Source organism: Heliangelus exortis, chromosome 12 (assembly GCF_036169615.1).
Source record: "Heliangelus exortis chromosome 12, bHelExo1.hap1, whole genome shotgun sequence".
NCBI lineage: Eukaryota > Metazoa > Chordata > Aves > Apodiformes > Trochilidae > Heliangelus > Heliangelus exortis.
In genome coordinates, this window is record NC_092433.1 from 10,439,934 (window position 1) to 10,456,716 (window position 16,783).

A 16,783-nucleotide genomic window follows, 5' to 3' on the forward strand; every position below is an offset into this window, starting at 1 on the left:
TGCTTTGTTCCCACATGTTGCAAGTATGAAATTAAATATATGTTAGTGGTGAAGGTCTTTGTGGGAAGAGGACGTAAAGAGGTGTTGAGTGACACTAGAAAAGAATGGTCTAGGAGGGGGGAAGAGAGGATGTAGCTAAAACTAAATATGATGCTTGATTGTTGCCAGAACCTTTGCAGCAGAAACATGGACATATTTCCAGTTGACAGCTCCCTTGTCTCTCTTCCCCCTCCCTTTTTCCTTTTTCTCTCTCCCCTTGTGGGGCTACTGTTTTTAGGATGAGTTGGTTCCAAGTAGACAATACTTTTCTACCAGATAAAGGGACACCTAAGCAGCTGCACTGGTATCTGTCATGAACAGACTTGCTGCTCAGTGAGGAAAATTACAAGATGGGACCAGCATCATTTGTCATATTTAAAAAAAAAAAAAAAAAAAAAAAAAAAAGCTCCCTCTCCACAAGTGAAAAGTACGCTCTCACTTTCTTTTCCGATCGCTTAATATGTTTTCAAATGCTCCTGTTAAACATCCCACCTTCAAGGTCCTCTTCATAAAGGATGTTTTAGACAGATGCAAGCAGGTCTCTGTCCTGACACAGATGTGGGACTATAAATTTGCAGTGGAGGAGATGGGCAATAATTATTTAAGAGGCTTTTGTGGCTTGTTCCAGCATCTGGTATTCTGTGAGAGTGTCCTCTGAAGAGGGAAAGGGATAGGAAGGAGGTAGGGAAATGCTGAGCTTTTAATCTTGAAAGAAGGATTTGGAATTTATGCAGGAGGAGACATTGAGAAATAAAGATGTCCTGGTGTCCACCATTTTCCCTTTGTTTGCTCAGATCTGTTTCAGGCTGTAGGGCATCTCATCTGCTGCTCTCTTAACAGCATTGGTTACCTTGAGTGCTGCCGGGCAGATGCTGGGAACAAACCCATCTTTGAGATGTCCTGATGGCCATGGCTTCTGTGTTCAGGGCTGAGCATGCAGCTTTTCACACAGGTTGCTGCCTGTGGTTGGCCATCCACAAGTAATCACCAGGGTGAAGATCTCTGTGGCTTCCCAGTCCATCCACAGCCTCTCGGTTCCGGTCCGTGTGTCGTGCCTGGCGGGAGCACCCAGCGCTCTCCTGCCCCCGCTGCAGATTCCTGCCCCGTTCCTGCCCTCCTGGCTGCTGGAGAAGGGGACAGAGGGAAATGTTTAGGGCTTCTTGAGCGACTTCTGAAACCTCTATCTGAGAGGTGTGGTTGAGTCATTTGACTGTCTCAGTTCAGGTCATTAACATTTCAAAACGCCCAGTTATTTTTCTGTCTGGTTGCCTGAACTTGGTAGAAGATTGCCTAACTGGGGCTTGGTCCAGACCAACCAACCAGACTTCTCTTCTTTCTGATCTAATCAGATCTTGCAGCTCCTGGGACCAGATATTTCAAGATACTTAAAGATTGGCAAGAGTTAGACATGTAATTTATTCTTCAAAATCTGATAGTCAAATACTGTAAATGCTCAGTCAGCAATAAGCTTCTGGTGCAGAAAGATGTGGTGCTGAGTCAAATGGGCTGATTCTGCTGAAAGGCATTTCAGTTTCTGATTTTGTACCTGGGAAGTGGAGGTAGTGTCCCATTTTGGTTTTTTGTGGGTTTTTTGTTTGCTTGTTTGTGTTTGGTTTTTTTAAATTTTACTTGTAGGCTCTTTTCCTGTAGTCTTTGGGATCCATTTCACAAAACCAGGTGATTATTTCCCATATCTATTTGCAAACAGCCAGGAGAATTCCCAGTCCTCCCTTGGCCCTATCGTGTCTGATTTTGCCTCTTCAGCCAGAAGAAAAGGAGAGCATTGTCTACACCCATATGGGTGAGATGAATATGGCTATCACACAAATAAAATTACTGGCTGCCGAATAGCAACAGCTTAATGAAAATGTGAACTGTTAAACAAATAAAGCCAGTCAAGCTCATAATATTTCTGTGTGTAATTTCACTGTATCACTGAGCAGAAATAGAATTAGGCATAGAAAAAGGAGTATCTGGAGAAGTCTCTGACTTCCTCCTTGGTTGGTATATGATGCTGCACTAGACAGGAGCAAGCCATACCTTAAATGTGGACATGCTACCCCAGCCAGGAGAGGAAATCTCTTTATTCAGTGCAGGAATTTGCTAAAGCAAGGCAGAACAGGACAAGATAAAGCACTAGATTTCCTCTGAAGCCTGAATGCAAATTGTACAGAGGGACGGATCCCTTGAGAACTGTCATTTTTTTGCATGTCTTTAGCATCTTCTGCTGGTGAATAATTATTGTACCTCTGTGTGGTTGGTTAGTAGCATTATTCTCATGTACAGAAAGGGAAACTGAGACAGAGATTTATCTTCAGCTGCTGGGCAAAGTTGGGAGGAGTCCAGCAGCAGAGCCTGAGGCTCATGCCCTCCAGGCAGTGCTCACCTTCCTGTGAAAGCTGCAGGGTTTGGTAACACGAGTGGCAAGTGAAATCCCCAGGATGAGAATTTAACAGTCACCGTTGAGGTCACATCTCAAAGGCCTGGCTGAGGGGTTGGGAAGTGTTTCCAGCAGCTCCTTGCACTCTTCTGAAGGACAGGACTTTCCGGTGCTTCCATCTTCATGAAAATCCCTGGAGTGAAAGACACGCTGGTTAGAACTGGTGTGGGTTGATAATCTGTTCCAGGATGAGATCTGGAAAGGCAAAGTGCAGTAGGTAAAGCTGGGCATCAGCTGTGAAGAAGCCAGGGAGCTGCTGCATCTGCCACCAAACAAGATGACATCCTCTCTCCCTGGCATCTCCCATCCGTGTGTGTTTGGCTGTGAGGCAAGGGATGGGGTGATGCCTGGGAGTTCAGAGGACATGTGGGGATGCTCTTTCTGTTTCCTGTCTCTTTTCTTACACCCCCAGCCTGCGGGTATTTCTGCACAGGAAAGCATGGCTCAGCTGGTCTTTGTCTCAGAGTGGTATGGAGTCACTGGTGTATTGAAGGTGTATTGTGACTGGGTCATATGAAGCTTTAATGTGCAGTGAAATTAGAAACATTGTAGGAATTTGTATTCTCAGTGTCTCTATTTTTCTGGGTGACCTTGTGAAATTTCCTTGCACCAGATCTGTATCTTTGCTGTCCCGCTGCCTTTATCTAATTTGTTTTCTTGTGTATGTTACTGACATCCAGTGAAGTGTAATTTGTTTGAGAAGTGGCACTTGTAACAAGGATCCTGCCAGTAATCCCTGCATTGAATCCCTATATACACAATGTTCCAGGAATAATTAAAGTTATAAACTTCAGTCTTGAGGGATGCACAGGGGAAACTTATCTTGAAATGAGGCTTGGCATATCTGACTTTCCTACTTCCAGTGCTTTTTTAACAGTAGGATTTGCTATTTTGTTCCAAGACTGAAGTAGATTTAAGTGGAAGTCTGACATCCAGAATTTACACATCCTAACAGCAATGTTCATCAGTCAGTATTCTTACTGTATCTTTTCTGTACCCCTTCTCTCCATTAATTTTCCTCAATAGTCTGCAGGGATCATTTGCCAGCTTGATTCAAATTCTTGCACTTTCCTGGCATCTTGTTTTATAACATCTTGCATCATGTACTTTCCATTTCTGTAATCCATTTAATCCGAAATACTGGAATGGCTTTGCAGGTATTTATTGCATTTCTTTCTTCCTTGTGTCAGGAGGTAACAGGTCATTTATACAACTTAATCCAAAGTCTCCTAAATTCTGGGATAGTTGGGGTTTTTTTCCATTTATTTTCCCACTGATTATCTTGGGCGCTGGTAGCAAGACCAAGAATTAGCATGGAAAAGTTGCCTTTATTTGTGTACACTGCTTTGTTATGTGGTGCTCAGAGCAGGGCTTGGCAGTTAAATCCTGCAGCTGATGACCCCCAGCAATAACATGACTGTTGCCTGTCCTTAATGTTTGGAAGCACTGGGCTTAGGGTTTGAAATAATGAAATGCTGTTGCATCAGTAAGTGGTTTTCCATTCCTTTTGGCTCTGGAAATGGATATTCACAGTTGGGTGAAGTTCATTTTAATCCTCACAAAACCGGAGCTGGATTTGTACAAGTTGTCGTTGTTCTGCTGTAGAAACATTCTGTGCCTTCTGGATCCCTTTATCCCTCCCTGGGGCTAATCCACGAGCTTGCAAAATGCTCAGGGTGACTCCAGTTGTGGGATGAAGGGGTATCCAGTTTTATCTTTTTCCTCCTGCCTTGCTTTCTCTCCCTTGTTCCTGAAAGGCATGGGAGTGTTTGCAGTGTATACTTTCTGATGTGTACAGATAGTGGGATGTAATTATCTTCCCCTGAGGTGGAGTGATTATGCTGGCTGTAAAGAGAGAGGGTCGCAGTCCTAATGGGAAATGATTTCAAAGCAATCTTGACGAAGTCTAGTGGAGCCATTTCAGACCACTTAAAACACAGCCAGCCCTTCATGGCACTTGTGATATGTCCACTTTATGCGGTGAGAGGCAATGGGGCTTACACTTGTCGAGGGATAAAGGAAATCTGTGATAAACTGCAGCACCAGCTTTGGGCAAGTGCTGTGCGCTGCCACTGGGGGAAGGCACTGACAGCCCAGTTTTGATTATTGTTCTCAGTACTGATGGGGAAAAACACAAGGCACTTGCAGAAGCAATAGGCCAGTAGTCATGAAATCCACCACCTTGGGCTTTCTCTGCTGCGCAAGCCGCTGCCCCCAGGCTGGATTCCTGCAGAGGTGAGAGGATCCCTCCTGTTTCCCAGGCAGGTGGCAGTCCCCAGGTCCAGAGAAAAATAGCTGGCAGATGCACTAGTGGTTTACCTAGGGAGTTCAGGCTTCAAACATGCACTGACTTACAAGGCAAATTTGGTCATAGGTTGTTTCCTAGCAAATACTGTTTCACATTATGCTAGAGGAAGGCAGGCTTCAGCATCCCTTGGCATGCAGTGGAGTTGTGGTCAGTAGCAAGGTGAGAAGAAACACACTGGAAGAGCTGGCGGAAGGTGGCAGCCTGCAGTTGTAGGTCATGTTGAAGGGCACGGGCAGGTCTGTTGGGACCAGCCTGGGACTGAAAAGCAGACACCGTTTCACATAAGCAATTTTCTGTATTGCAGTCCTTTGCAGAAGCACAATAGGCAGGGCTGTGCAGGTTAGCAAAGCTCTAAGCTGGTACCCAGGAGAGCAGGAATAACTAGTAGAGAAATGCTCTGTCTGATTTTCATCCTTTGAGCTCCTCTGTAATGTTATTGGAAAACAAAAATTGTTTAAATAATGGAACAGACCCAATGAAATTGTGCAGTGGTGCAGAAGGGGTGAGGAAGGGTTATTTTCTTTCTTTCCGTTCCTTTTTTCCTCCCTCTTTGCCTCCCAAACGTGGGTGGAATCTGCATGTCAGGCACTAGCAAGATCAGCCTGGCCTGGTGGCTTTTCTTAATGGTGAGAATGAGATTAAATGCAATTAACATTGATTGAATAAAAACCACCCTGGGTTTGTATGCCGATTAATTAACAGCCATCCTTTCAGCAGTGCCCCTTTGTAGAGCGGCGTTTGTTCCTCCTGGCCCTGGTATTTTCTAGCACATGTCCAAAATCAAAAGCACTGAGCATGTTTCCTACTGTGATTTCTGGGGCTACCAGCTCTGCAGGGAGATGCAGCCCTCCAACTGGGATGATTTTCTGTGCAGTCTGGTAACTGCAGAGCTGCTCAGTCGGTGGCAAAACATCTCCTGTTAAGCAAGGCTAATGATGGGAGCTCTCTGTGAGTTAGAACAATGATCAGAACAATTGTCTGGAGGAAATCGATGTTATAATGCATGAACAAACAGGTGAGTCTCAGAACAGTGAGAGATTAGTTGTGCTAGTAAATAACTTCATATTCGGGTGATGCAGAGTGATGGGAGGTGTCAAGGCAGAGCACAGCAAGCAGCGTGTCAGCTCTTGTGAGCCAAAGGAGAATGAGGAGGGGGGAGAGGAAACCAGAAAAAACATTTCTGTTCCTTGCATTCTGGTGGGGTATGTAGACCAGGGGACTTCCACGTGAAAGCACTTTCTGGGGTGTTCTGACAATGCGTCTGGTGAGTCTTTTGAAAGGCATCTTTTCTGCTGTCAAGCCAGCTTTGAAGACACCATCTGGGGAAGTAGCCAAGAAGTCATTGGGTGAACTTCTCTGCTTTGCAAAGCTATTAACACCAGTACAGAGAAGAGGGAAAACAAAACTCTCTTCATAGATTTTGAATTAATGTTTTTTGTTGCTGCCAGGCATACTCCTACCCCTTCTTATTCCAAACCCAAGGACAGCAACTGTTGGACTCCTGAAGGATGTGAGAGACAGAAAGGCTTTTCTGTGCAATAGCTATATGGCACAGAAGTGCTGTGATCCATTAGTCAACACAGCTGCTCCACAAAATAGCCAATACCCTGAATGTAACAGAACAAATTGCACATAACCAAAAAATACCTACAGCATACATCAAACCAAAGTGACTCAAATGTCCCTTGCAGCACTTTGGGGTGCTAATAGCCCTGCAACAAATGCTCTATTCAGTGGAAAGGCCTTGAACACCCATCTTAGGACAGGTCAGAATTTTCCTATTTTGTTAGTGCCCCTTTCCAAACTGAAATTAAAAAGTTGAGTGGTGGTGTTACTGAAGTCTGCCATGTGCCAACAGGTCTTCTGGTTTTGAGAAAGCTGCCTGCACGTGGTGGGGAACTGGGAGCTATGGAGATTAATTTCTACTTTGTCACTGACACTCCAAATGCAGAGAGTCATTTATCATGGGGATCTGCCTTCTGATTTCTTTGTAGCTACACAGTGGCCATATGTGCAAGCTCTGTGGTGCAACTGCTTAAAGGAATATTAGAACAAGGGTGAGGAACTCGCTGGAGGAAACTTGCAGGGTTTACCCCATGAGACTAAAGGCTGGTTAAATAAATATGGCTTAGCACAGCTGAGACTTGGCAAAGAGCATCTCTGGCGAACACTGAGGGAAGAAGTTCTTCAGGGTCTGGGCTTACAAGGAGGGAGATTCCTTCACTGGCTGTGAGCCTCTGGCAAGGCTGGGAGCTGAGGTGCAGAGCTAAGCCAGTGACTGAGGGAGGCGGAGAAGATGCTGCGGGCTGGCCAGGCAGCCCCGAGCTGGGATGCAGACTGGGAAAGAGGGAGCAGGAGGAAGATGAGAGCGGTGCATTAAAAAATCATGCTGAGACTTGCTGGCCCTGATGGTGCCGACACCTCAGCTCTGTTATGGGAGAAGGACTGTGTTGGGTGTTGACTCCCTTCTCAGCAGGGACCAGATCTGCTTGCAGAGCTCAACCCTTCCCCTCACTCAGCTACAACCAGAACTGGAAAGCTACTGGCTTCTCCACAGGTGCTGCAAAGCTGTGGGCTGTGTCAGCTGAGCAACCAGCCAATTTTGACTGCTGTTAGTTCCCAAGCTGGGTCTCATGGTGGTGGAAAAGCATGGGTAAGTAAGTGGGTCAGGGTCCTGTTTGCCAGGAGAGGAGTGGAGGAGAGTGCTGCGTGCTCTCCAGCTGGATTTGCTGTTGGGACTGAACAGATTGCCATTCCTGTTTGTTCTGCAGCCACAGCTGTGAGGAATTGCCTTCATATGGACCCCTTTGTATGGGCACAGCATTCATATGTAGGGGTGCTGGACTGGAGCTTATTGGGACTGGAACCTTGTGTCTACCTGATGCTACATTGGCAGGGGCATTAAAACTAATCTGCCCTTTTTGTGCAGAAGGACACTGTCACTTCTCATCAGAGTGAGTGTGTGGTGCACTCTGAGGTTGCTTGGTTCCTGAGTTGTTTTGCTAAGACTGCCACAGAGACCAGCTGCTGCCAGCTATAGAGCAAAACCAGTTATTTTATGATGAGGCACCAAAATTCTTCAGGCTGAGCCTCAACCTTATTAATTGGGAGTACACTATTGTGTGGGAAGAGCTTGTGATTGCAAGCTGCCTGGAACTGTTGCATATGCAACTTGTCTGGTGCATATGCAATGATAAGGGTGTATAGTGGAGGTAAGGTTTTTCCTTCCCTTTCCTGGCTTCCTCTGCTCGAGGTAAGTGTTGCAGCAGCCTGGTAGCATCTTTCAGGGAGGATTCCAGGTTGGAAGGAAATGAAGGGGTGTCAAATTTGTATCAGCACAGTTGCAGTGCTAGGGTGGAACTAGAACACTGGTGTGGATGGTTGGCTTAGCAAAGAGTGGGTTTAGTTTTAGAGATATGGCATCCTTCCATGCTATTAGACAGCATGTGAGGCATGAAATCAATGCAACTGTGCTTTTAAGTAGTTAGCCACAGGTTGATAAACCGGTGGCCTAGGAACATAGAAAACAATTATATGCATATTCTAACAAGTTACACGATGGGCTTACAGACCACGAGGCCTCCAGAGCTTCCTCTGTGCAGCGTGCAGTGGCTGTGTGACACTGCAGTAGATGGCAGAGGAACCTCTGGCCTTGATAACTGTTAATTGTGCCTTCACTGCACAGCATGTTCTGTAGAAGATCCAGAGGAGCACAGGTTTATAGCCAGCCAGAGACTACTCTGGTCTCATTTTCTTTGTAAATTGAACCTTATCAATGTTAGAGGGATTGAGGTGGTGTCAGTCAACACTGGGGTGGCAAACACTGCAAGATCTGGATTGGCATCTGAGCAGGAAAGCTTGAAATAGCTGTGAAAATCATCCCTGGCTTCAGTTCCCCCAAAATGCCAACCCTACAGCCTTCATGAGCATTCCATACCCCAGAGGAGGGAGGGCACATGAATTGCCAGCTCTAATCCAGCACAGGCTGCTCTTGGATGTCACCGTATGAAGCCACTGTTGGGAGCAGCATGGGCTGAGGGATGGTACCTGCAGCCTTTGTTCACAGAACCTTCCCTTGGCAGGATTTGCACAGCAGGAAAATAGTGTCTGGGCTGCCTGGCAGCCCATCAGCTCTGGGTCTGGTGCTCACTGTGTGAAAGAGATTGAGAAAGTTTAGTTATCCAGGCTGAGATGGAACCTGATGTTTTTTTGCACGAGGAATATTTGCGAGTGTCCAGCTCGATGCGTCCCTGCTTTGTGGGTGGGTTAGGCTGGAAATAAATGATTGAGGTTAAGTGCTTGCTGGTTGCATTTTTCTCCTGGAAAGAGTAAAAATAAGTAGTTATTTTGTAGTTATTATTTTAAATTGCTTAAAAGAAAAGGTTTTAATATCCTCCATAAAGGTTAACCACAGAGTGGCCACATCAGTGGCTTTTTTCACAAAATGTAGCATTCCTCGACACTTGACTGAAGTGTTACAGTGTGAATACAGTAAATTACTTTATTGCAGAATTGATTGCGAGTTGTTACTGCTTCACTCATTACAATTTGTGTGAGTGCTATTGAAGTTTTTTAAATGTATTGCTCTGTGCAAAACTTAAGTCACTAATGATGAGAAAAATTACCTCGGAAATTAGAGTCAGTCGAGTAATATTGATGGTTCATTTGTCAGATTTCTGGATAAGCTTTGTCTAAATAATTTGGCAAACAATTTTCTCTTTATTCTTGAGTCCTTTGAAGCTTTTCCAGTTCATTGTTATTAGAGATGGGGATGTCTTTGCAGACGGCAGGGTCAATGTAGACTGAATATGCTGACCTTGCAGGTGTTAGGCAGCAAATATCAGCCTTCTATGCAGAGGTAGCCCAAATGACATCCTCACCTTCTGACAGATATTGCCAAGTGTAGTAGTGTAATTATTTTGTGATGTTCTCCTTTCTGATTAACATTCAAGGAAGCACAGCTTCTCTCCCAAGAAAAGCTAGTGCCTAGAAGTAGAACCAAGCTCAAATCCAGCCCGAGCACAAGCCTAATTATTTGCAATTGTTCACAGAATCAGTCTCACCTCTGATATCATGACCTGCTGTCTTGCTTCTACAGTCCTCTGTTCCCTTGATTGTCTTGTGTTTTACAGTGGGTGAAACCTGGTGATTTTTCTATGGGATTTTCACCCTGCCAACATTATCCCTTCATTTCTTACAGAAATAGTCACACATCAACAGCTCCATAACTGACTTGCTGCCTTTTCCTTTGTCTCTTTTTTCCTCTAGGAGCTCTTAGTTAACTCTGGATAAACATCAGCCATCCAAGAGCAGAGGACAGGGACCACAGACACCCTTGGAAGCCCCAGCATCCTTCTGGATAGACAGTGACCAAAACCGGTGCCTTCTGCCCTTTGCGGTCCAAGAAGAAATGAAAGCTCTTCTAATTGCCTGCATGTGTCAGTCTCAGTAGATGTTCCTGGAGCTGGGAGGGAGACTCTGGGAAGAGGAGGTTGCTATTGTTCCCTTTTTTTTTTATTTTTATTGTGTTACAATATAAAGAATCCTAATGACCCCAGGTGCTTCCAGCACAGCTTGTAGCCTGGAGGCTTGCCCAACACAAGCCTGGTTCACCCTTTGCTAGCTTTGGTTTCACCAGTCTACATCTGGTTTTCAGGAGCTGTTATCCATGTCCATTTGCTCTGCAGAAAGGGGTCTAAAGTATCTGGAAGTAACCCTGACTAGCTTGTTAGGATTAACTGTTCCTAGCATGCTCCCATTGGTTACACCAGCAGGCGTGTTTCTTCCCTTCCAAGGTTCCCTCCTAAACAATAAAGTGTTTAATGGTCACTGTGTGCTGTGAGATACTTTCATTCCCATGAGTTTCTAAATTGATGTTTTCTGCCCACTGCCCATGCCAACAAAAACTCCAAAACAAGTGTGAGGAATAGAAATATTTCAAGTCATAGTTTATAAATCAAAACTTGTTCGTTTTGGTCCCAGGCTGAATGAGTTTGGCTTATTTGAAAGTACTTGGAAGAGTACGAAGCCCTGGCTGGAGGGAACTGGTGTTGGTGAATCATACTGAAAAAAACCTTTGCAAGCTGTGTGCAGGGTCCAAGTTACCTTTTTTTGTACTAGCTTTTCTGTGCAGTTCTTGCTCTGCCTACCATGAACCATGAGGGCTCCATTTTGATCCCTCCTTGCCGAGGTGAGAGACCATGGGAGTGCAGTGTGCCTGGCACTTCATCCTCCTAGAGGTAGGTGCATGAGAGTTGCAAAAGACCCCTCAGCAAACCAGGAGAGCAGGTCTAGCTTGGTAACTTGATTCTCCTTCTCTGGCTAAAGCTTCTCCTCTGGCAGCCTTTTCTGCTCTTGTCCTCTCTGACTGTATCTGACAGTTTCTGAAGAATGTGAACATGGATTTTTGGAGGTCATGTCAGAGTTTAATGTACTGTTTATGAAAATGGATGAGAGGGTCTGAGATTTGTTTTGTGTTATATTCTGCTTCATCTCTTTTTCCTTTAGGCAGCCACTTTGTGCTTTACATCTTCATTAAAGCAACAAAAGTACCTTTCCTTCTCATGGAGAACTGATGCCACCCCCTTCCACCTCAGAAGCGGTGTTTACTTACCCATGGCTCATCTCTGTTAGTCTCCGATCTGGCAAAAATTGCAGCTTTGTATCACTGTGCAGGTCAAACTTGCTGTCTCCAAGAGAGGAAGGGCAAGTTTTTCAAACCAAAGGAAGGCACTTGGTGCCCTCAGGTCTGTTTGTAGCAATACTGGGTGGGCTTTTGGTACTGGTGCTGTGCTGGTTTTGGATCTGCTTAGGATAGCCAGGTTCTATAGAGCAAACAAATTTCTGACTCTGCATGTGGAAATTTGGAGCATCAAGGCCATCAATTTTTGCTGGTCTAAAAAGTACCTGTTTTGTCTCTTCCTCTTATTCCTCTTGTCCCTATCCAATGTTGTCTTGGTATGAGTAATTTGCATGTCATTATTTCAGCTGCCCTAAACTGACGGAGAGACTATTATGCCAGGGGCTGATTATCTGGTGGCACTGGAAAATTTTCTGTTAGGCGACTATAATACATTTCCATGTTCTCTTATAATGAGCTTTATTTACCAAATTGGCAATTCCTCTGTTGAGAAATAACTGATTACAGCATTCAGGGAGTTGCTGTCATCTCAAGATATGCAGGTGTCTGTGGAACATAAACAGATGTGATCATTCAGACAGTGAACTCAATTGATAGAGAGTAGGGGGAAAAAATCAGCCATAAAATCATAAATGTACCATCTCCAGCTAATGCTGGTCAGGTGCACTGCGACTGTTTTGCAGCCCAGCAAGGACAAAGTGGCACTCTTAAGGCCATCCAGTGTCTCCAGATGAGGGACTGCTTGATTATTAGCTGAAAATATACCTCTTGTGTGTCATTGCAGTTCAGCATTGGCTTGCCTAACTCTCAGTCTCGGGTGGTCTCTGGGGACAGACATTTGTTCATTGTGTAGCCTTGAAGTGGGAAATTCCTTTGTCCTGCTGTGCTGAGTTTGATTTTAGCTTACTCTGTGATGAATGTCTACAAACTTCCTGGTGATTGTGTGCATGGGGACTGTGGTCCCATCCGCCTTTCAGTCAGCTCCTTTTCCTTTCATGTTTCTTTGTGCCCAGAAGGAGTTTGTTGCTGTGTTGTCCTAATCATCAGCTCAGGTATCTGAGCTTGGGAAAAAAAACCAAAAAACAAAACCCATGATGAGCAGACATGTCAATAGGGAATTGCCAAAAATGAAGTTCAGTTTTCAGAGCCTCAGCTGCCATCTGAGTAAAAAATGGACAGGTTACACAGCTTCTTGACTGTTTGCTCTTGCCCCAATCCCCCCATCTTTGCTGCTCATGCTACTGAGGCCCTTGGGAAGAAGAAAGAAGCCCTGCATCTTCTGTCAGGCTCCGACTCCTTCTGTTTTTCCTTGACTGCTTTTTGGATATTCAGAGCATGATTTTTATTTTTCCGTGCAAGATTGTGACAGCAGGTGTCAGTTATGCTCCAAAGTGGCAGAGATCATTATTCCTGGAGCCTGGTGTCCAGTGCTGAATAGATGTCCTTATCACACAGCTACCATCACAGTTGGCATTAATGGGAAACTACGACAGCAGGATAAACAAGGTCTGAATCTGTTGTAAAAGCTGGATTGGAGGCAGTTTCTTCTGAAGGCAAATTTAGGGGAGGTTGCTGTCATGATGCTGTTTGTTGCTGGACAACAGGAGCTCTCTTGTGTCCAGGCATATCTGTGACCTCTTTGACCTACTGAAACCAAACCTGCCTGATGCTGTGCAGGCACGAAGCTCCATCCAGCTGAACAGCTGCGTGTCCATTTTGCCTGCCCAGTTACTGCAGTTCTGTGTGCAAATGGGGTAATTGTGTGTACAAACCCATCCGGTAATTCGGATGCAATGTGCACAATTGTGGTAATTTCATGTGAAAATACAGGCTTGAAGACTGCCCACTTTATGAGTATGCATTGTTTTAAAACTGGCCAGATGAATGGAAGGAACAACCTTTTTATTTATGCATAATTTCTTAGCGTTGCAGGAAGGAAAAAGAACAAAAACAATGAAGTTAGAGAAGATACAGCAAATAACAGAAGTGATAGAAATTTTCCAGTAGGCTTCAATAGCTTTTTAAATGAAACATTCAACAAGCACTTTGAGATTCCAGCATGCAAGAACATCTCAGGCTCTCTAAGCACCAAATTTGTGATCTTGCATAAAAACACAACCCATTGCCTCCTATTGTTAATATTTCACACTTGGCTTTGCAAGATGCTTTATCTAATATCCTCTCTGCATTCAGGCTTCTACCAACACTGCCTTGTCCATAATGGGAGAGGCTGGAGGAGGAAGTCAATTGCCAAGCATGTCTGTAATCTACGTAGGAGGATTTTGTGTAGCTGTAGGGGGAGAAGAGTAAGTCTCAATTCTTATTTTATAGTCTGCTGAATCCTGTGATCTCATGCTGTGTGCTCCTTTTCCAAGCAGAATTTTTCAATTTGTCTTTCAAGTTGTTATTTTTTATTTCCAGACTGGTTAAAAGTGTTTGTGTGTAGCTTGTCACTAAATTGTTTGTCTGATTCCCTAAAACGCTTCGTTGCCAGTCTTGTACGCATCTGAGGACCGCGTTCTTCTCCTCTTTGCCTGGTGACTTGGTCTTTTGGGGTTAGAAGCAGTATAGGTATGAGGATTCACCTGTTTTTCAGAAACTCACAGGAGCCTGAAGGGGCTGTTCAAAATCCTGTGGGGTTGCTTTTTTCTTTTTTTTTTTTTTGAATCCATGAAGAAGGAGAGTGTGATACTCCTGAACTGACTTGCCTGCACTCCTTATCTGTCAGCCTTATTCTGCTCTTAGTATGTGGATTTGTTTCTCATCACTTCCCCAGTTCTCCTGGGCTGATTGATGCCTTGGGAGAGTGAAGGGTGATGTAGAGGGAGGTGATTACCCTGGACCAGTGGTAACCTTAATGCTGAAGCTGTTCAGGGCAAGTAATGGTGCCCCTCCACCTGCCCCTTTGCTGTGGAGTTCTGCTGGCAGGGTGGTGGTTGTGAAGCCTCAGGCAAAGCCAGAGGGAGCAAGTGCAGCAACCACTGGTCTCAGGAGGGCTCTCAAAAGTGTATCCTGGATTTAATGGCACATGTGCCCTTTTCAGACTTTTACAGAGGTCAGTACATGGCAGAAAACTTCCCCTTTATTGACTCCCTAGGGAGAGCAGCAAACAAACTTTAGTTTCCAAGTTGAAGATGAAATCAACTGCTCCTGAAGCTGGTTTACCCCTGCAGTTGGCCTAAATTAGACACTGCCTGATAGCACCTGGGGGAGTAGCTTGTGCTTGATCCGTTCATTTCATTCGTGAGATGTGCTATGAGATAGTGCTTGTGTCTGGTTTCTGTATTGTTTTCTGTGGGAGCTGTTGTGAGAAAGACTTCCTCTGACCTTGGGACTGTTGGAGAAGGGGAAGTGAGGACCTGGAGTCTCATTTTGATTTCTATGTTGCATCCTCTTTCGTTTTCAGAAAGCTTGTTTAGAAATAAATATGATTTCTGGTATCTTTGGAGCAGGTTTGCTAATTAGCATGAGCCCAAACAAAGCCTGTTGGCTACTATGTCTCTTTTTGAAGAGTTAGGATCTCCTCACCTTTTATGGATCCCTTAAAGCTTTAATTTCAGAATCCTTTTTGAATACTGAGTTAACATGGCATAGCTGCAGGGTCTTCATTCCCATCTACTGTTTGCATTTAAAGCAAACTGGTGGATGCAGTTCAGACCCCTACACTTCCTGCCCCCTTCTTTACAGAACTACAAAATACATAAATGTTACTTTTGCTGTTTGGGGCCTGGAAAGGTTATTCATTCAGCCAGACTGCAGAGTGGGAGATGACCCAGGGCAAGGAGCAGCTATGGGAGGGCGCACTCAGCCTTGTTGTGGTTAGTAGTTTTCTGAGCATCATGCTGGAAACTGAGTTCTCTTGGGTTCTCTGCATGTGGTCCTCACCTATATTTTTCTGTAATAAAAAGGTCTTGTTGAGTTGAACCTTCTCTCAGGCAGCTGCTATGTGCCAGGAGTCCTTCAGCTTGTCTCTCATGGGGATGTAGTGCCCTGCAGCTGTACAGCAGTGGGAGATGGACCTGATATTCCTGACCTTGATCCAGTGAGATCTTTCTGCAGCTGCTGCTGACTGTGCTCCTTTCTGGTCAGTGCTCATCTGCATGGGTGGGTGGTAAGGCTGAGAGCACTCTGTGTGCTCACTCCAGCCATGCTCTGTGTGTGCTCTCCTTATGTCTGGGTGGGCATCTCCTTCCTGAGTAAGGGGCAGAGCTGCTCAAGTTCTCTGGGCTCACAGGTCACTGAACAAATTGATGGCTGCTGTTCTCAAGATCTGTTTCAGACCTAAGAAGGCTCATTTTAACCCAGCTGCACCATTAACCTGGGTACGTACTCTGAAGTGTGGGAATGGGTAACTTCAACTTCACAGGCAGGGAGGGTGTCACCAGCTTCCAGCCTCTGATGACTGAGCCATCCAAGAAGTGGCTTTTTCACAGGGTCAGGACCAGAGGGAGGTTCTCTCCCTGTTTCAGTGCCTCGTGCTTAGGTGCTGGTGGAATTGGAATGGGTCTGTCTGGAAATTATTGTTTTTTCTTATAGTTTCAGATCGGTTTTGTATTACTTAGTTCCTGAACTGCTTGAGCTAATTTCTGTAGTGGACACCAGCTGAGGGACATGAAGGACTCTCCCTCACAAAGAATGAGAAGGGTGTTGGTTTTTCCCTCCTGTGACCTCTTGAATATCCCTCTGTATGCATTCTGTCAGTGATAGAGAGTCCATCATCATAGTTTTTTTATTTTCTGTGAATGGGGAGTGCCACTATAAGTTAGGATTAGCTAAACATAACATTAAAAATAAAGCATGGCTATTAATTTAATGGGTTCCTTGTTACAACCATCATAAAACAAGTAAACAGGAACTCTGCCAGTGCTGCCATACATTGCCTCTCTGAGCAGCTGAACCAAGGGAGAGATTTGAATTTTTGCCATTTGATAAAGCTGTGTGCAAGCATGGCTTTTTAAAAATTAATTCTTTACTTTTCCTTCAGTAGCCTTTCAACTGCTGAAGCAGTCTGGCTGGTGACTGCAATGAAGCTTTGTGGCTCTTAACAAGACAGAGGGGAAATGCCAGTTTGGGATTTAGCTTAAATCATATCAGCCAAAATAAAAGCTTACAGAAAGCAGAGAAATTGCCCTTTACAGGTTGCCTCAATGGAACAGCTTTCATAGCCCCTTTAATCCTTATTTACTTACTTTTCTTTTGCAAACCTTTGTGTTGGGACTTTCCCCCCTCTGCTCCATACCTTCCAGTGTGCTGTTGCCAACTAATGAGAACTTGCTTGGATGGGAATTTATTGGATTAAATGGATCAGCACTGTGCATCTGTGATGGCCACGTGGACCCAGCCTGGCACCCACATG

The 16,783-nt window shown here is 44.9% G+C and overlaps 1 protein-coding gene across 2 annotated transcripts in view; it reads left to right on the forward strand.

The window, feature by feature from the left end:
- The window catches only part of CHCHD6 (coiled-coil-helix-coiled-coil-helix domain containing 6), a 108,455-nt gene extending 97,839 nt beyond the window's left edge, over window positions 1-10,616 (forward strand). Inside the window, exon 10 of one of the 2 annotated variants that reach the window (XM_071755991.1) lies at window positions 10,056-10,167. Coding sequence is in view for 1 of the 2 variants with exons in the window: in XM_071755993.1 (XP_071612094.1) it covers window positions 10,056-10,079 (24 nt within the window). In the remaining variant the exon portion in view is untranslated. Of the gene's footprint in view, window positions 1-10,055 lie in introns of both variants that reach the window. The other variant, XM_071755993.1, reaches the window with a different exon arrangement.
- The last annotated feature ends 6,167 nt before the right edge of the window (window positions 10,617-16,783 follow it).